Here is a 21,088-nt window from a genome sequence, read left to right on the forward strand (position 1 = left end):
AGGGCGCCCCCCGCCCGCGGCCCGCGGCCCCGCCCCGCCCCGGCCCCGCGCGCCCGCCCTCCCTCCTCCCATTGGCTCCCCGCCGACATCCACCGTCGGGTCACGTGCCGCCCTCCCCCCGCCTCAAGGCAGTCCGGAGGACCTATCCCACAATGCCCCCGCCGCCGCGGGACGGTTTGGGGGCGTCTCGTTGGCGGGTTGGGCCGCCACGACACAGCGTCCGGCCCCCGGACCGCCCCCACCCCCCCCGCGGGAGGCGGAAGGCGGCAGAACAGCGCCCCCCAGCGGCCCCCGCCGGCGCCGCGCACTCCCGGCCGCGCGCGCGCGGACATGTGGCCCGGCGGCCGCTGAGCGGGGCCCCGCCGAGCCCAGCCCGGGCGGACGTTCCTCGGCCGCGGCGGGGAACCGGAGCCGGGGAACCGGAGCCTGCGCTTGATGCGGGTGACCGCGCGAGGGGACGGCGCGGCGCCAGGTAAACACCGGCGGTCGGGGCCGGGGGGGTGAGGGAGCGGGGAGGTATGGCGGGCGCCTCCCTCAGGAGTTTCCGTGAGGAAAGTGCTGCGGGCCGTTCCCCGAGGCGGGCCGGCGGCAGGAGGGGAGGCGCGGGGGGTGCTGCCGTCCCGCTCTGGCCGGGGCCTTCGGGCTCGGGTGTTCCCCCTGCTCCGCCGGGCGGAGGGCGGGGTTTGCTGCCGGCCCCGGCCTCGGGGTTTCCCCCCCGCTCCTCTTCTCGCCGCCCCCGAGTCGTGGCGCCGGCCCGGCCCGGTGACAGGCCGCCGAGCCGGCGGGGGCAGGGGGGGAGGGAGGGCGGCTCTCGTCCGCCCGCCTCGCCTCCCGGGGCGAGAGGGGAAACAAAGCGGGGTGGCCGGGGCGATCCGCCGTTCCCAGGAGAGCGCCGGCCCTCTCCGCGCCGAAAGCTTTTGTGAAGGCGCAACGGGAGGAGCGGCGGCAGCAGCCCTGCCCGGTGATCCGTGAGCGGGGTCGGCGGGGGGGGACACGGGCACACCGCCGCGGCGCCGGCCCGAACAAAGATCCCGGGGGGGGGCTCGGCACCGCCGTCCCTCGCCTTCCCGGGAGCCCAGAGTGGTAAATACCGGCGGTGTGGTGGAAGAGCGTCTTGGAGTAGCTGGAGTTACGGCAAGAGTTTGCGGTTGTGGAGGAAGTTGAGAGGCTCGACGTGAAGCCGCTTTTGTGCTGCGGTGGAATCGCGACTGACTTTTAAACATCAGTAAAGTTGCACAGAGTAACGCTGGAGCCGGGAAGCGATACAGTTATCGAGCCAGTGCTAAACTCTCCAGTTCTTCTGGTGTTTTAGAGTACATTGTGTCCTAATTATTTTTTTTTCCCTTCGGTGAGTATTAAAGAATATCATTAGCCTGAGCCCCAGATGCAACTCGTCTTTGACAATGTATCTCCACGTTTATAACCTCAAAACAGAAGAGTTTTGGTGGGGCTAAAATTGGTCCCTTTCCTCTCACGATGTTTTTATTTTAGACTACTAATTAATTTAAAATTTTTATGAAGAACGAGATAACAGAGAGAAAGGTCAGGTAGTAACTGTTTGTTTAGTATCAGTAACTAGGTACTGTTGGCAAAGAATCACTTATTTAAAATGTCAAGAGACGGTTAAGGCTGCCCATATCTAAGTAATAATTATATAATGGATTGGAATGGCCCTGATTATTGAACAGCTATTTTAAGATTGTAATTTTATAGCTTTTTAGGGCTTTTGTAACCTTAAAGGGAGATTTAGCTAACTTAGTGTCTGGTGTTATGTTTGTATATCACTAATTTATTGGGGGCCTTTAATTCTCTTTCAGTGAATCATAGTTTTTAGTGGAGTGTAATCTAACTTAGGGTTTTACTGTGTGGGTATTCAGACTGTCTTACAGGAGTGGGGAAAGTCTTTAGTCATTTTGTCATGGTTTCTTTCCATCTTATCAGGGTGATAAAAATTCTCTTTATTTGGTTGATTATACGTGATAATCTATGTCTCTTCTTTTTTTGACTGGAAGGCTATATTTAGAGATTCACAAGGTTCAAAAAAAAAGGATAGCATCCCCTTTATTGACATGGAAAAGACTTGGAAATGATCCCAGCGTTTTTCAAATGTTTCCTTTAGAATTTCTAGGAATATAATGTTTGTTGTTCAGTTTTGCTTGCATGAGCCAAGACATATTTGGAGGGGGGGAGCTATTTAAACTTTTATTCAACAGGTTTAATCTTTTGTGGCTTTCCTTTCAGTAGCGTACGTTTTCTGATATGTCAACTTCCGGAGTGATAAATGGCCCAAATAATAAATGCATCAATTTTCTTTCACGTTCCACTCGCCTTAAAGCCTGCTTGTGAATAAGCAGAATGGACAACAGTTTTGTGGCCTTAGGGAGAGAGAATCTCTCTCTTCCAAATGGTCTTGAAAGAGAATGTTTTTAGACCTTTAATACCAGTAAAACTGGGTTCACTAGTTTATTCAGATTATCTTTAAGATTGGGAATACTTCTCCAGAAGTTTGGTGAGTTTTTTGAACATGAATTTATCGTGCTCAAACACAGTATGTAGAGGTTGTTGAGTTTGACTCAAAAAGGAGATTTATGTTTACCTTATTCTCCAGTTATTCAGCTATTGCTTTTGAAACATCCAGGTGATAAAGAGTTTCTTTGTGCTCTCAACTGACTGTAGTTTGACACAATTGATGCATGACTTCTATCCTCTGGTTAGATGGTTCTGTAGATGGTTCTGCTTATGATATGTGATGGTTCTGCTCCGGTTACAAACATCGGGGTCTTTTTCCTATTACAGGGATTCTTTGCAGAATCTTTTCAATTTTCTGCTGTCCTGAATATTAAAAAACCTGTGCGAAAACTTGATTTTTTTTTTAAAGTTGACTTTATTTAGTAATTAATTTAGTGGTTATTTTATTTGAATTAATGATATATTTAAACATACATGATGTTAATGGGAGGGGAAACATGGCTGGAAAAAGTTTTATTGACTGCCTTGCCATACTGACACCGGAATCCTTGAAGCCTGGCTTTCTGTTAGTCCAGTGTTCAGTGTTGGGATTTTCTTTGCCAGCGGTCTAAGGTGAGCAAGAAAAAACATCCTTCCAGTTAATAGTAACAAAAACATGTGGTCCAGTTTCTGCTCATAGCTAAACTGATTATTCAGTGCTATCAACTCATTGTTATCAATTTATCTGAATGAATTCTGAAATGGTTGCAGCTAATCTGCTGAACCATTTAAGATTAGCATAGATTTTATAAATCTTAACATTGCTCAGGTTTCCTTGAGGTTTTTTGCAAGTTGGAGATATAGTGTTAAGCAGATTTATACCCTAACACTTCTTCTGTAGTCATCAATACCAGAGGCCTCTAATGTGCGTATTCTGTAGAGCGCTTCCAAAAAAAGGGCTAGTTCATGGCTTTTCAGCAGTGTGGGCACGTTTTGTTTCATCTCTGTGTGCTAGTCCACCTTGTCCTGAAGGGCAGTGACCTTGATCTGAGAGGATACAAGTGCTGTGACATTGTGTCTTCTCTTCCCTGCTTGTTTCATCTCTTTATCCAACAGTTGAGGATATGGGCATAGTTTGCAAGCAGAAAGGTGTGAACATCTCTTTTCTGGGTTTGAAAGGTGCTTGATTTTGGTACCCTAAACCACTTGAGTAGGATGATACTCTTGCATGGGAAGTTGGCTGCAGTCGTGAAATAACAAAGGGAGGACTGCAGCTGCTGGAAGATGGAAGGTGAATGCGTGTCTGCCTTTCTGTTCCCTAAAGCTGCAGCTCTGCTGTCCTGAACAGTTGTCCATCACCTCTCTACATCTGGGTCTGGTGGAGCACCAAAGGCAGGGTGACTGCCTTGGAAGGGATCTCAAAGATTGAATATGCATATTTTGTACTTCAGTGGGACACACCAGATTCAACAAGTAGTTTTTCTCTGTCAGGAATTTGAAAAAAAAAAAAAAAAAAAGCTAAGGAAGTTGCCTCTTGCTTTTAGAAACGTTCTGCTTTCCTACAGCTTATTTTTAAGGCATGTCAGATTTTTTTTCTCCAACTAAAAGTCTTAAGGAAAGCTGATGAAATTTAACCAAATGTGGAAGTTGTCGCTTCTAGGCTGGGGAAATTGTTAACTGACTTGACAAAGAATGATCAAAATACTGCCTTTACTTGTGTATGCGTAGGCAAGATTAAAATAAACTTTATATAAGATGCATTTAGTCAAGTAACTTATTTATATATATACACACATTTGGGTATGTTGTGCTAAAATAAATATTTTTGCCCATTCATTTTTCATTATCAAATAATGCTGTCTCACAAATTATCTCGATGAAACAGTAATGTTACGCTTTATCTCTATGAGAACATAAAATATGAATTTTAACTCAAAAAAACTCCATCACAGCAAACATGAAAAAGTAACATTTTAATTTGATAGTCCTCTGGCCAGTGGTATTTCTTCTTAACTTCCTGAGATTATTTCACGTGCATGTGTGTATATAAATGTTTAAAAAAATTTCAAATAAATATGTAGACAGAATTGGGAAGAAGAAATATGTCTTCCAGAAGCTGTTTTCTAACACCTAATACTGTGGTAAATTGCATTATCTGATCACTTTTTCTAATAGACACTAATAATAATAATGTCTGTCTTAACGCAGATTTTATTTAAGGATTGGTGAACTCCCATTAAAATGCAATTTTTTTTCCTCTGTTATTAAGTCTGTAAGTACTGCTTAACTGTGATCTGCCTTCAAAGGTACGGTCTGTGAGTAAACCGGAGTGATGCGTTTAATGATGTTTGGAAATTTTCCAAGCTAGTTTAAAATTGCTTGGAAACATCAAGTGAGTTAACACTTGTTGTCTCTCTACTTACTACCTGGCTTTCATTAGGCTGCCAGCAGTAATAAGGAATGTGAAAATCCATGGGATTGGTGTCTGATACAAGTCTTCATGTATGTCCATACCTTTAGATAGCAACACAGGCCAAAACTGCAGCAGTGAAGACTTCTACCTTTCTTGGTGTGCCCCGGGGGAGATGGAGACCCTTACATGAAACGTTGCTGTACTGTTATTCAAAACTTGAGTTTTAAGGTAGAAGCTGAAGGCAGATGAGCAGTCTTTTGGACTGCTCACTTTCCAGACCAAATTACTGCCGCAATTGTGGACGCAGGAGGGACAATGAAATTCTTCTCTGCTTTCAGTACAGACACTGAGTAAGCACTTCTTGTACAGTTTTGCTTTTTTTAAACGTCCTTAGTTTTTACATGTGATGCAAAAGGTAGTGACCCCTGTGGATAGATAGGTGTAACAAAAAGTAATTGGAAGTCCTTCTAAACAGTTGGAGAAAAGCAATCTTTTAGAACTACCGTGAGCTCATTGGAGTTTTGTTTTAGGGATGTTACCAAATAAAGGTACCTATAACAACGAAGGTAAAGTGTATTCTTCTCTCAAAACCTATGCAATTGTGACTTCTAAGATGTAGTTTCATCAGCCTGAGCAAGAAAGGTACCTTGTACAACTCTTGGATAAGTCAGTTGGTACCGGCAGTTATTTTGTGGTTACTATTCCGGCAAGAAACTTTGAATGAGAATGGGGTTCATCATTGTAAGGAGCTTCTAGTATTGGTTTGGGACGCTTAGGTTCTTTTTGAAGCTTTGCAATGAGATAGAATAATCAATTGTAACAAAAACTTGGTTGATAACAAAACAGTACTTTACTGTGAATTATAGGTGATTTCTTGATGCTATCTATATTGTGAAAGTAACCCAAAATGGTGATTAGCGTGTTTTTCTGTTAGTAGACTTTATTCACAAGTTGAAACGAAAGGTGATGGAGTTCAGGTTGTATTTTCAGCGCTAGATCTGGCTTTTCTCTCTTGTGTGCTTAATAGTTTCTGTTATCTTTTGTGTGTTGCTATTGGCATTAAGGAAATCTTCTCTTACATACCTGTCTTCATTCCTGGTCGTGTTTTTCTAGCTTTATTTTAGCTATCTTGAAAGTTATCGCTGAGCAAGGGCTGTGAAAGCAAGATCAACAGTGATTGAAACTGTTTAGTCCCCATATATCTGTTGTTTCTGAAATGACATCTAGTGCATTGTTAGTCTACAAATATTATAGAAGATCTTGTGCAAAATACAATTACACTTAAAATTATTTCAACTGTCATAAATCCTTTACAAACTCTTTGTTTTTATACAGCTTTTTTTTTTTTCTGAGATTTTAAGAGGTTAGTGTAGGTCCTTGACCTAAGCTTATAAAATACTGTTATTCAAAGTCAAAAGGAGCTTGAGGACCATGTTTTTAACATGATAGCTTTCATCTAGTGCTTTTTTAAAAACAGTATGCCTCAGAGAGACAAAATGTACTTTTAAACGGCAATGTTATTTCCTTTCTTTTGTTTGTTTTTGAATCCATGTCTGTATATTTCACATGTAAGCTGAAATTATTTTTTATGGAAACACATAATTTTTTTACTACCAAAAGAACATGTCATATTACTAAACTCTTGATTTGATGCTTAAAATGAAAGAACAGCATGCTTTTAATAGAGGACTCAAACTCAGTATATTTTTGTCAAGTGTGTGTATGTGGTTCTGTGCAATCTTCTGTAGTGCTTTTTTTTCCCCCCATTTATGTAAATCCATAAAATTATATGGGAGCATCTACATTACATAAATTTTGTTAGAGGGATGCCTTTCATATTGCAGGGGTTCAACATTCAGAAGCTGAGAAATAAGACTACCATGATGCAGGTGAAAGGAAAAAAAAAATGGTAGTCTGTAATTGGACAATTGCATGCTGTTTCTTCCTTTGCTGGATTCAGCCCCTTCCCCTTTGGCTCAATATACTTTTCTAATCACCTACCACTCTGTGTTTGTTGCCTCTTTAATTTTTTGCATCTTAAGTGTGCTTCTTGCCATTGCTACTGTCCCTGAGCCTTTCATTTGAGTTCAATCTTACTCTGTCAGTTTTGCCCATCATTTTTCCTTCCACTGTTAAAAGGTCTTAGCTTTTCCACTTCTGTCTTTTGGTTCAGCTCCTGCGTCTCTGGTGTTTAAGGCCAGCTATTTGGGCATGTTTAGGATGGTAGTAAGAAAAATAAAGATGGCCTTCCTAGCTTCTTTAGCATCAGAGAAATGATTGCAACAAGTCCTGCTGTGTTGCCATAGCACTGGCTGAAGTATGCTCATTCATCTTGTGGGAATGTCACATGTGCAGTATAGCAATGGGATAGGAACTTCAAATTATTACTGTATGCTAAGCACAGATCCAGTTTATGGGAAAAAATTAAATGCAATGACTAGCAAGGATTTCTTGAGTAAATGCAAGCTTTTTTTTTTTTTTTTTTTCCCCAGATCTATGGCTAGATTTGGAAGGGTTGCTTGTGTGGAAAGCGTGTTCTTGATCTCAGCAATCCACTGCCAAATATATGCTTTTCAGTGGAAAGCATGAAAACATCAGTGCTTCCAAGTGGCTAGAAAAAAGTACTTTTTTTTTTTTTTTTTAACTGTTCTTGGAAATGGCTGAGCCATTTTTGCTGACTTTGGTATGTAACGCTATCCCTTCCAGCTGCAAGAGTATGCATGTGACTAAGGACCCTCAGCAGCGGAAGGCAAGGTCATGAGTTTATGCTGATTTGATTTAGTTGCTTGAACCATGTGCACCATGACAATGGTACCTAATCCCTAATTAGTTCCTGTTATTTGTAAATCTCAATTTCATCCAGTTTAGTCACAGACTACTTAGAAGAAACACCTAAGTGTTGAACTGTACGTTTTGTGAGAGAATGTTATGTACACTGTTTTTTCTTTCGTATTTCTTTGTATTATATTAATTGCTATGATACTTCAGTGTTTTACCAGCAGTATATGAAACAACATGACTTAGCCCCTGGCATACATGCATGGTCTCCCAACAGGGGTGGTTGGTGTGTGGTGCTTCTGTTGGGAGTCTTATCGTACATGCACACATGAAACAGCAGCACAGCGCATACTGCCTTCTATTGAAAATACTGTTCTGAATAGCAAAATAGGGTGGTCTTTTAATTTCTGTGAATATACATTTCCTCATCCTGTATCAGTCCTTAGAAGGTTCTATTCATCCTGTCTTCTGTCTAAAGGAAGCAGTTTTTTCCTGGGGGAGTTAACCATGGCTCCAACAAGCATTTCTTCCTATGGCTGTTGGGGACGCAGCCATGCGCTTCTGTAAAGATTTCGCCTAGGATCATCTTGTATAATTCAGACCATCTTTGGAAAGCAGTGTTATGAGCAGCAGCCTTACTGAGAAGCTACCCTGCAAAATTGCCGGTTTTAGTGCGTAGGGAAACTATGCAGCTTTGTCCTTGCTGCTTTTGCATTGTGAAGAGCTGACAGAGGCTTGAGTAACCTAGTTTGTCCTCTGGCAGAGCAGAAAGGAGTTTTCTCATAAATTTGAGAAATGTTGCTAAAGAGCCAGTAGGGGCACAAGCACAGCTTTAAATTACAGGTTAGATTGATCAGCTGTGAATATATACTTTGAATCTAATGAGTCTGAACGGTGACAACTAACTCCCCAAAGTGCTTGGATTGGTTGCTTGGTTTGTGGGTGTTTTTTTTCTTTTTCTTTTTTTCCATGCTGACTAGCGAGTTTAGCTTCATCTAGTTCTCAGTCTGCGAACTGAATTTGCCTGAGCACTGGGCCATCTTGGTTGTCAGTGGTCACCCTGCATGTACTGATAGTATAGAGCTGTTATTTTGCTATACTTTGGCATGTAATGTCATGTGGTCTGATGAGTTAATCCCAAACTGCTGGCAGATACTGGAAATGCCAGAGGGAGAATTGATTTAGATTGACTTGTGTAGGGAATCTGCTGAAGTATAGCTTCTCATTGCTGCTTGCTGGGTATGAGCCTTTGATACGAGTTCAGGAGAAATCCTAAACTTCTGCCACCTATCCTAGTGGAACAAAGTGTTTTACGGTTGACAGCGCAGAAAGGTGAGAAATTAAGTTTGCCTTCTCTAGGTAAATTACCCATCAGTGCCATGAGGTAACAGTAGTTCAGTACCAAACTCAAACCTGACATGTCTAAAAGCTGCTAACTGCTGTGCAAGCTTGTAATCAGCTTTCCTTCACCTCTTCATTAGCTTCCTCAAAAAATGGGGCTCAGCCTTTTGTGATAGCATGGTGAGAACTGATGTATACAGGGAAACTTTCTTCAGTGTGTTTTTGGCAAAGAGAACTAATACCTTTTTGATACTTTAACTGTTTTGGTCAAACATCATACCTTTTCTGGCTGGCGGAAGTATCAGTCTTTATGTGGGTTTTCCTGGTGGTTAAATGGATGATCATGATTCTGATGAGCAAATCAGCCCTTGCATGTGTGTTGTCTTTTGGGGGGAGGTGGGGTGATATGACAGTGTTTCACAAACCTTGGTGCCTTGTTGTCTTAAGTTATCTACTACTTAAGACTGATAAAACGGCTCACTCTTTTGGATGGTTTCTTGGGGATAGGGTTTGGAATGTCTCTGAAGACTGTGCTACCTTTATTATCAGTTGAATTTTAGCACAAGATTTTTGAGTTTGTCATTTTGTTACAGCTTGTTTTCTGGTGGTGGTAGGCCTTCTGTAACCTACATCCTTATTTTTCTTTATTACTAGGTAAAAACCAATGAGAACTGGTTATTTTGGGAAGGAAAGAAACATGAAGGCTGGTCAATCAAGGAGCCATCTGTATGGCTGGGATGTTTATCCCATACATGAGTTTACCAGCACAGAGAGAGGTGGGATGTTACTTAATAGATACCTGCTGGTGATACTAACTTTGTTACTATTTTCAGTGTCTCATATAGCTGAATCTGTTGGGTTTTGAGTTTCTTTTGGTTTTGATAGTAACTCTTATTTAAGAGCATTAAATTGACATGGTGCTGTTCTTAGAGGTATTAACAGCAAAATACAAGTTTTGTGATATAAATATGTTGCCCTTTTTTTCAAGTTGGTAGCCTGTCTGGTTTTGTTCTGTCTTATACTGAAGCTTTTTGGAGAGTGACTTACTCTAAGTAGAACTAGAACACAGTCATTCACCCTTACGCATATGAATAATATAAGATGATGAATAAAGTATTCTTTGGTTACTGTTAGTAATTGTGTAATAGTAAAGGAACTTGTGGATCAGCAAGATTTGTCAAGGCATTGGATACATAAGGCGGTACTGCTGACATTTTTTGGCTACCTTCTTATACTGTCTAGTAAATTGAAGTGCTTTAAATGCTAGACGGTAGAGTTCAGTCTCGTTTGTATGTAACATTCTGTAAAAGACATGGTGTGCCCCCGTAGTTTTTGGAATATGTGAGGTCTTCTAAAATGACACCTTTCTTATAGCCCTGATATGTTTTGCCTATGTCTTACAGGTGCTTTTTTTGTTAAACTTAAGTGAGGAACACTGCCTACTCCCTTGACTTAACATGAAAAGGTCTGTATGGCAGGTTTTGATTCAGTTTATGATTATAAGCTTTATACAGGAAGGACACGCCTCGTGTGTTCTAAATCTTCCTTGAAACTCATGGTTCTGCAGATGGTCAAACAGGTTACTAGATAATCACTGCATCTGAGCCACTGTGGCAGTTCCTCAAGCTGTACTTGCGCATTTCCATTGAGTTCTGCGTGCCTTCCTTGCTTTGGAGACAGTTTTATGATGTTGTCCTGCATACTTCTGTGAATGCTGACTGGACGTGAGCATTGAGTGTCCACAGCTGCTATTCAGTTCGTTATTGTTGAGGTGCCCACAAAAATGACAGCATTGAATCTAGCAGGGATGTAGCTGTAGCCACAGTGCCTGCAATGTACGGGTGCTTGTCAGTGTCTTGCTGCTGGACTGTGGAAAAAGAAATCCTGAGGAGGACATTCACTGTGGTGCCTTGGGTTGGTTTTGGTTTTTTTCTTCTTTTGTGTAGAGAAGGGGAAAGTCAGCAGAAGGCAATGTGCTGTTTAGGATGGTATAATTCTAGCCATTTGGTGTTGAGGGTTTTCTCCTGTGACTTTACCTTGTGTTTTCATGGACTTGGCGGGTAATCTGGGTACGGCTATGTCCTTGAAGGAAGGCAGTTTGACAACAAAGTCTTGGCTGTTTTAGCACCTTGCTACTGCCAAAAGGGGCAATCCCATTTTATGTCTTCCCTCCCCCATTCTGTCACTTGCAATTTCTTTGGCACATGTGTGGCTCTTAGCTGAGTCTGCTCACCATCACTAGTGGTGAGAAACAGATCTGCTTCTTTTGGTGGCAGCAAGCTGTTAGATTAGATTAGCTTTCTTGGGTAATTGCATCCTTAGAGGGTCTGGAAAGAGCCTTTAAATCAGCAGTGTCTCCTCTCCTGAATAGCCCAGATTCTTTCCAAGACACTGGATCTACATGAATAGGTTTAAACCACCTATACAAAAAAGTTTCCCTTTCTTTTCTCGAAAGCAAAGCACTAGTCTCTTTCTTTCTCTTCACCTTTGTTGGTTCTATGGCATTCCATCTGGGAATGCAGACAAGGTGCAATTTGAGCACACAAAGAGTAAAGATCCTCTTTAAAAGCCCTCTTTTGAGTGTGCCTGTTGGTTCTATTCTCACTAATGTTCTGGGCCATGAGATTTTACTACAAAAAGGAGCAAATCCAGGATAAGTGCTTCCAGATCCTCAGTTTAGCCCTCATTTATTGGAGGGCAAACAACATTACTGAATTGTCACTTGAAACAAGTCTACCTTCCAGGCTCTTCAGACAAATACCCAATAGTGTCTTTTGGTGGTGTGGTGGTGGTTTTTTCTTTTATTCACATGTGTTGCGTTACACTTAATGGTATAAGTAGGTAAAAAGCTTTTCAAGTGTTAGCTGCCACTGGAAATACTAGGTGTTTCCTCAGCCCATCTCCAAGAGGGCATAAGACTTCTGGCAAAAGTTTTTAAAATTTTCATCAGCAGCTAGGCATTTGCCCAGTAATGGTCCTGAGGTTATGGTGAGCCCATATGGGGAACTCCAGAGGACACACTGTATTCTGTCACTAATTACTTAAAAAAATCTCTAGTTTTGTAAATGTGGCTAATTATTAAGATCTGTTTTCCTTAAAAACATGCTTGCTGAGGGAGAGCTTAAACCTCCTTCCGAGGTTTCTTAAAAATATCAAAATGCGTAGGGCAAAATAGAGTCCTACTTATTGCTGCCCAAGATTTTGATGGGAATAAAGAGTCGTGGTGTTGTATTAAGCAAATAAACTCTGTACACTGAATGTATGGCTGACTGTTGTTTTGTATTTGAAACTAAATGTTTCTTGAGTAAAGTAGTAAAGAAATCAAAACATAACTAAGAGTGCCACAAATCCTTATTGAAAGAAAAGAAAATATTTTTTAAAGAAACAGAAGAGTCAAAATAAGTCACTGCTATTAAATATTGATGCAACATGTATCTAAGAAATTGAAAGGTTACAAATGTTTCCTCCGTTAAATCTGCTAAGGGAACAAGAATAAGCCAGTCTTGGACAGCATTTTGGCCTTGCTTCTGGGAGATCTTGTTGCATGTATTCTTAATTTTATCCCCCTTTCCAATTGAACAAGTCTACCTCTGTGTAGATAGGTCTCTGGACCATTCCTGTGTTGGAGGAAAAGCGTATTTAGCTGTTGCATTTTTATTTACAGGGAATGCTTGTAAAGGCTTTGTCTTGTAGTTAGTCAAAAAGGAGGCACATGCTAATTTCATGTGTCACTTGTAATTAGGCTACTATAAATTTTCATCCAATGATTTTTCGATGCCTGTTTAATGTAATAGATTTTAGTTCAGTAAGAAAATCAGTTGCGTGACTTTGAACAGACCAAGTCTTTTCTTTCTGCACGCACAGTGAATTAGTGTTGAAATACATCTTTATTTTTAGGTTACGAATTGTATGAAATAGTTTGTGTTAATATAAATAACACTTATATTTTTTTATACAGGAAACTGTTTAGTGTGTAAATGGCACTTACATCGGTCTGCTTTATGGAGTTGTTTAAGTACATCATGAAGCTACATTACTCAGATGGACAGTGACAAATCTAATCTCATGTTCTACAGTTAACTCTCTTTAAGCACTTTTGTTGGCAGGTGTCTTTGGCATCTGCCTTCCATGAAGACAAGAACATGAGTTTCCTTTGAAGAATAGCCTAGAAACTTAGATGTTTAACCCCTTTAAAAATAAGGGGAGGATGGGGTGGTGGTGTGTACCTGTGGTAATATCCTTGTTCACTGCTTTCGGTTTAGTATACTAGAGTATTCTTGCCTTTATCTCAAATATGAAATAAAATAAGGTCTTTCTCTTACAAAGTAATTACATTGAAAATTTACAAGCACCAGAAAAGTACCATCTTGGCTGTAATGCTATCCTGTCTTTAGGCATTCTTAGAAAATATTTTATCTGTAGAGTTGGGGGGGTGTGCGGGGGGGTTGATTTTGGGTTTTGTCCGCACCAACATAGTATAGTGCTTGTTGCTGTCTTGTCAAGTGCCTTGCATGTGTGGGTCTTGGGGTATTATCTAATATTTCACATCAACAACTGAATGATTGTAACTAAAACGTGTTGGTCATGAGTCATTGGAATCTGGTAGAAGTAATCTTTGGATATTAGCATTCTTCAAATACATATTAGCCTCATCGGACATGATTAGCCATGGATATGGACATAATATGATCTTCATGTGAACTCATACAATTTGGTAACTGGGAGAATGACAAAAAAAATTCTCACTTCTTTGACTGTCTCCCCCCATCCCCAGCCAAGACTACAGATTTCTTGCATGGCACACAGCTGGAATGAAAAAGTCTGAGAAATACTTCAAAATCTCCTTGAAGTTTAAAAAAACGGAAGGAATATATCGCACTTGGAGACAAATAGGAGTTCTGTTTTCTGTGCCATCTGCTTTTCCTAAACCACTGTGTTCTGTTTTCCTAACTCTGTTCTTAATTTTATAAATTTAATGGCAGTCTTTAGTGGTAACTCCTCTTCCGCTATTACAATGCTTGTGATGCCCCTTTTAAAGTAGTGGAGAAAATAGTCTTTGCAAAGTTAATTTGTTAAATATTATGTAAATTTTGATGATGTCTTTTACTTATAAATATTTATATTTCAGTAGTGTTAAATTCTCCTGCTGTGTTGTGTGAAATGCATGGTGTCAAACTGGCAAAAAGGTGTGCTCTGCAAAGTGATCTGTGAAATGCATTAGCGGTACTCAGTATCTGTTTAAATAATAGGTTTGTGAGAAGAACGATGTAACACCGCATAAATGTTTTCAGTTGCTGCACACCTTGGATTTACTGATATTCTGTCAAAGTTTTAGGATCTCTGTTCTTCTAATTATTGTAACTATGCAAGAATTTCTGGGATGTCTTTGTCTTTAGAAAGAGTACAATGGAGAAAAAGTGGCTTTTTTCCTGGGGAAAAACAAATCTAAAGAGCTTCTATGGTCGTATTTCTGCAATTTGTCGTAGTGAACTCAAGACCTCTGTTACAATAAGCATGAACTCTACAACTACTGCTAAAGTTACAATTTGTTATCTGGATTTTGTCTATTTAAAACCTTTTCTGTGGGTGGATGCAGAGTGCAGAATTCATGATCTTGTCTTTAAATGGTCTTGGCTGTGGCATGTCCTGGGACTTTTAAGGCTGAGAGAGGTATGAGCACAGCTTATGTTCTTATGTTTTATATATAAAAGCATGTATACCACATACCACCACATGATTTAAACTTTTTGGGACCAAAGCCACTTAAAAGTCCTCTTTCAGAGTGAAAACAACAGACCTCGATCTCATATTTTAAGGTCAAATGTGTTTTTGGTGGTCTTACCTGCCCTAATTAGATGCAGATTTTGTTATTTAAGGCATTAAATTTTAAAGTAGCAGTTTGGCTTTTTGGTTTCATCTTATCTAGCCTGCAAAGGATGATAGGCGATGGTCTGGTCAGTGGCTGTTCTGCTAACAGAACTTGCGTACAACCTATGGCAGTCACTGCAACACAGTCTGTATTAGTGCTAGTAACTGCTCTACAGTTGATGGCATTTATCCTAGTGGTATCTTTTTGAGTCTTGTTTTGTATCAAAATAGGATAGCAATGTAGGGGGAAATAAATCCCCTTATAGCTAGGTTTTTGTTTCTTTCTCGCTTCCCTTTCCCCCCACCTTCAGTTAACTTGATTCACGTGTTCCTTTGGGGGGATTGAAAAGTAGTTTCTAATGGGAACATTGTAGCCATTTAGAATTCTAATTACAGACTGGTAATTAGTTTCACAGTTTTGACCATTTCTTTAATGAACTGTCTGTGTTTGAGACTCACAGATCAGAGTCCTGCTTGCCTGGATTGCCTAAGAAAGCAAGAAGTGTGTTATGTGGTGGGTATCTATGGGAGCATTTATTTTCTCAGTAAAAAGAAATCATCATTAAAATGCTTCCTGCTGCCAAGATCAAGCAACAAAGACTTGATCAGAAGAAAAGTTTTGGGAGGCAAATTCTGCGCCTCTCGCTCCTGGATATCCAGGTAATAAAGGGAAACCAATGTAGTTCCTAAGAGAAACAGGAGGAAGTTTAGTTGAGGAGTGTGATTGTGGCGTTCTCAGCTCTGTCCTGCTACTTTTTCTAGCAAAGACATTAAAGAGTAAGGGGTTTGCTTCAAATTGGAATGCTTACGTAGCAGATCTTGGTAATTTCTGATTTCTTCAATCTCTTGTGAAGTCTTAATTGGTCCTTTTGAATAATAATTTAATTTTATTAATAATAATAATTTTCAATATTAATAATAATTTTTAAAGCTTTATATAGTTCTGAAGAAAACTGCTGGTCTCTCTAGGGCTGTTGGGTTGGAACTTTATGTGCTTATACTGTCTCTGCTGTAACTACAGGAGTTTGAAATGCAGGAGATTCAGTCCTTGGTGTAGATACTTTTTTTTAATGTGTTTTGTTCTGCGTGCAGTAGGCCTCCAAAGAACATACGCTTGCTGTTTCTCATGCAAAATCAAATTTGTTCAGTCTATGTGATGTGGATCACAGGGATATTCTCTATCCATGTTATTCTTACTTATAGTGCCCCTTTGGAGAACAGTTAAAAGTGCATCCTCTCCATTCATGATGCTCCACTGCTTCTGTGCTTGTGACCTGTCCCTTGTTTGATTTGATGATACAACTTTCCCTGCATATTTTTTTTTTTTCTGAGGGCAAATAATTCTGATTGTATGACAAAAGCAGGAAGCAAGCAAATGTTAGCTGTTTTCATCTTTCTCACTTGCCACTACTATGGTCATGCTAGTTGTGGAAAGCAACTGACTCTTACGGTGTTTGTGTGTTTAATATTTTTGCTTCAACCATTTGTGAAGGGCAATTTGCATGTGTTAGTTACTGCAGTGTTAGGTGGTGTGGTTTGCATAGAAACTTAGCAATACGTTTAATTTTTAAAAATAAAAGCACCATCAGTGGTCTTAAAACACTGCAAAAACTTTGCGTTTGTTGAACAAAAACAGTTTTCAAGTTGGCAGTATCAGTTGTGAGACAGCATTAATGATGCTCATAAATTGCAAACAGATTGTGAATGATCTGTATCTCACTCTTAATGTCATATCTTTCTACTCTACAAAGGTGTAATGAAATGGAGAGCACTGGAGTACGCTCATTAAATCCGTAGTAGTCATTTTTATTTTCAAGTTGCAGTCTAAATGAACTGTGTAAACTTTCTATGTTTTCCAGGCTACGTTTTGTAAGATGAAGCACAGAAAGCAATGTATTCAAGATACTGAGGGTCAGAAGCATGAAGGCATGGAAGGTAAAGTCTGTGTGTGTGAAAATATTCAAGTATGTTGTTCAGGTTCAAGCTGTGAAGGTCAGATTTTACATTTGCTGTCTCAATTAGTATGCTGGTTGTTTTGAAAGAAGTTGCGTAAACATAACCACTATCTCAGCATAATATTTTTCTTTGGTGTGTGGGGTCCCCAAATCCTTTCCTGTCTCTTCTGTTTTTTACTTGTTGACTTCTAAAAAATTGAGATAGCAATTGTTATTCAGAGAAATAATTAATTTAGAGTAAAATTCCGTGAAGAAAAGTTCTTGCATTTTTATATTCTGAAAACAATTTCTACCTTTAACAAAATGGCGAGCATTTTTTATTTAATGTACGTGATAAGGTAAATATTTGAGGATGTTCAGATTAAAATAGCTGGAAGACTGGAAAACTAAAATAAAGGTAGGCCATGTGTATATAAGATAATGAATTAGAATATGGTAGTCTAATTTATTTCATGGGGAGAGAGTGCAAACAACCGAGGAGAAAGAACTCAGGAGAACAATTTCTAAATGGCTACACGGCCAATAGGAAACACCGTGTAATGCTTTCCTTATTTAAATAGCACTAGAGCTAACTTCCCTTTGTTTTAATATTGGTACAGTAGTCTGAAATATGTTGCTTAGTATTTTTCACCTGAAATACATTCTTTTAACTACTCTGGCCAGTGTCTTGATGGCATTAGACCTGAAAACTTGATTAATTTGCTTTTAACTACACAAAATTGTATCTTATTGCCTTATTATTCAAATCTAAAAGGGCTTTGTTCCAAAAACTGGCAAAAATTCTGAGTGTCAATGTTAATGATACCAGGTGAAGAAAATGAAGAAACCTGTTCCTGTTCTACTTTATTATATGACGGTGACACATGCCCCATCTGTCTGAACTGCCTTCTAGAACAAGAGATTGGTTTTCCCGAGAACTGTAGTCATACCTTCTGCATGACTTGTATTCTTAAATGGGCTGAGGTAAGACTGAGAACCAAGATGTGTTTTTATTTTTCAGTAAAATCTACTGCATCTAATAACTACTTTATTTTAAATAAAGTTATGCATTCTGACTTTGCACAGAAGTGTTTCAATGACCGGTTTATAGATAGATCATAGGAAACTTTCTCCTTAATGCAATAAAGTACTTTGTGTTTTCTTTTGCTAGACATCCTGACTTACTAATGGTTACTAAAGATTAGGGATCAAAAAAAAATGGTGTTGGCTCTTTGGAAGATCAGACAGTATTGTGTACATGTTGTAATATTGCAGTGTCATTAGCTTAATCTTATTTTGTTATCCCTTATTGCTGTCCGTAATAATGTCAGCTCTTAGGGCTGGGACCAATGTGTTCTTATTGTAGTCTACAGTATGAGTCTGATAAAACCTTAGCTTTTGAACTCTAAAGAAAACTCAGCTAAAAGGTTTAGTGCTATTCTGAATTAGAAACTTTCATTTTAATGATAATTTTTGCTATTATTTCATCTGTGTTAATAACTTTGTAGATAGTTCTGGAACCTTAAAGAAAAATGACTTGAACAAATTCTTGATGATCTTGTTCTATTTATCCCTTTTTCCTCACATGTGTCCTGTAATGATTGCCGTAAGTCTTTGGTGTCTTTACCTTTCCTGTAACTTTTTCAATTGTCAATATAAAACTACAAATTGGAATTGCTTTCTACTGTATTTGGGGAGGAGGGGTGTGCTCAAATGAGCTGCTGCTTTTTGTCCTGCTTTTGTGAGCTTGAATTTGTTGCTCTTTGTAGTAGAGACCCCTACTTGGTGTCTTTGCAGTAACTTTCTTTTGAAGTAAATGATGATTTTGGTTTCAGTGTATTCTTTAGAAGGCTGTTATCACTTATATGTATGTATATATACAATCTACTTATTTTCACTTACTATATTTTTAACCTTAACTTTTGTGTTACTTATTACTGAAAGCAGACAGTAACATAAATAACTTCTTTCTGAAGATTTTGTATGAACTTCAGAATATTAAACAAAGATTATTAGGTGAAACTTTCTTTAGATTCACAAACCAGATAATAAACCAAGTCTCCTGTTGCCAGGATTTTTTTTCTGCAAATGATTAATTGCAGTGCTTTTATTTATAAAAGATCAGGAAATTCTCATCCACAATTTTATCCTGACTTCCTTAGCTGGTATAATGGCAGCTGAAAGGCAATAAATAGTGACATGCACAGGGAAGCAGTATAGTAGATGCAGGGCTTGCTCCTGGATTTGAGTTTGTTGACGTTATTTAACAGATGCTTTTCAGCCCAATAAGGAAGTTTTAAAGAGTAAGACGTTTTTCTTGTCATGTCAATTTTATTTTTTTGGCCCCAAATAGAATAAAAGTACCTTCTGATCTTAAGAGTTCACAGGTGAAGTAGATGTAATGTCATAAAAATGGTGGGGGGTTGTTTTTAAAGCTACATAAGGCTTCTGCTTCTTTCCGTTAGTGACATCCGATGGGTAAAACCAGCCAGCCTTCCTTTTCTGAGGATACTTGATAGTTGGACCTGTTGAGTCCATTAAACTCCACTGCCTAATCTAGTAGTTTTAATTAAAAGTAAGGGGGGGGGGGAAGTGTTGAAAACTGGCTGATAGATGTTCAGATGCTTCAGCTGTGGGAAGCAGATGAGGTTTTATAGCTTGGAATGACAGAAACCCGTTATAAGCATGTGGCCATCTGAAGCATGCTGATGCCATGTGGTTTTTGTGTCCACTGTTAGTATTTAATCAGTGACTGGTTTTGTTCTTTTTGAGAAGTCTTGCATAAGGTTTAGCTTTCTCTGATAGTTTTGATAGCTCTGATAGAACTAAGGAGAAATAAATAATTGGTAAGTAGTTATTTTAAGTCACTCTGAATAATGAAGATATAAAAATGATCTGCTCTTTAAAAATATGCTACCAGATTCTGTTTAAAGATTTAAGTATTTTTATTGGGTATAAATAAATTTGGTTTAAAAAACACTGTTTTCCTGTTTAAGTGCCGGAGAATAACAAAATTGAGAATAAGATTCAGTGAAATAAAAAAAATAAAAAAAAAAAATTAAAAAGGCCTGACGTTCAGATTACTTTAAGTGCTCTTTTTTGTATTAACAGTTAAGCTTTATACACTTAAAAGCTTTGTCAGCAGTTTGCGTTCAAGTTGGATATTTCCTCTTTCTGGATTTCAAAATATAACAGGAGCAACTACTTCTTTAAACTGTTGTTTACAAATTGTATGTAATCATTGTTCTTCTGAGCGTTTATAGCTTTTGTATATAACTATGTAGATTCTAATTAAAACCAGAGTAGTTTAGGCAGACGGTAAGAGTTTGTTTACCATTCTGCTCCCTCTTCTATCTATGGGAGGTTTTCAGCATTGCAGCTGCAGTTAAGTGTCCTGTACCAGCAGGTTTTCTGTCTGCAAGCAGCAGCCATAACACTTTGAAGATCTCACTTTTTAGGAAAGAGAGAGATAATGTAGATAGATACCTATGTGCACTTAAAAGCAATACTTACTTAAAAGCAATTTTTATGTATCTTCTGGGTTCCTTCCATGAAGGGCTAAAAAGAGATAGGCAATTTGCCACAGAACATCTAATATATTAGATCCTGATGGCTAAGTCTGAGCAGTTAAGTTTCAGAACTGAGTAGTGTTACAGTTGAGTCAGTGCTGTATTTTCTTCTGCTTTGAGGAAAGGTATCCACCTCTTAAAAGAAAAATGAGGGAAGATCAGAATCCCCATTAAGAAACAGGTCTTCGGATTAACTTTTTTTTAAAATGTCCCTTAAATTCTACTCTCTTTGGCTATGTTTACCGTAGTTAATTGTGGCATCTGAGAGCATCGCTGTCCACTAAATTCAGTTGCTTATCCTATTAAACTCTCCTGTACTATTAGACTGTCATCTTGTGTGTCTTTGGCCGTGCTAACCAGCACTCTCCCAAGAATTGCTGGGCAGCACCGGGCAGGCAGACTGTTGGGGACTGTTTTCAGTAGGCATGCGAAGATTAAGTAAATACAGCAAGTGAAGTAATTGCGTGTTTCTCTTGTTTGTAATAACACTGGTAGATTAGTTGGCTCCAAATTACAAATGTTTAACATTGTTTTTCTCGTGTGCTTGTATTTTGTATTTGAGTTGATAAGCACATGTGTTCTAGTTTATCATAATCAGTTCTGAAAGCACTTAAGTAAAGCTAATGTGAAGGGTGGTTAACTAGGTATCTATGGTAAGCAGATACATAAAGTAGCCAAAACCACCTCAGCTAAGACAGCTGCTGTAGCAGCAATAGTATCTTGCCTGCATGCATTAG

The 21,088-nt window shown here is 39.4% G+C and overlaps 1 protein-coding gene across 3 annotated transcripts in view; it reads left to right on the forward strand.

Annotated features, from left to right (window-relative positions):
- Window positions 1–274: 274 nt before the first annotated feature.
- SCAF11 (SR-related CTD associated factor 11) overlaps window positions 275–21,088 on the forward strand; it is a 48,459-nt gene continuing 27,645 nt past the window's right edge. Inside the window, exons 1-3 of one of the 3 annotated variants that reach the window (XM_063323096.1) lie at window positions 275–472; window positions 16,708–16,783; window positions 17,612–17,766. In XM_063323096.1, coding sequence (XP_063179166.1) covers window positions 16,723–16,783; window positions 17,612–17,766 — 216 coding nt within the window. In that variant the 5' untranslated portion in view covers window positions 275–472; window positions 16,708–16,722. Of the gene's footprint in view, window positions 473–848; window positions 1,349–9,736; window positions 9,757–16,707; window positions 16,784–17,611; window positions 17,767–21,088 lie in introns of those variants that run through there. The other 2 variants (XM_063323097.1, XM_063323095.1) reach the window with 2 other exon arrangements.

This window comes from Chroicocephalus ridibundus, chromosome 1 (genome assembly GCF_963924245.1).
Source record: "Chroicocephalus ridibundus chromosome 1, bChrRid1.1, whole genome shotgun sequence".
Classification (NCBI taxonomy): domain Eukaryota; kingdom Metazoa; phylum Chordata; class Aves; order Charadriiformes; family Laridae; genus Chroicocephalus; species Chroicocephalus ridibundus.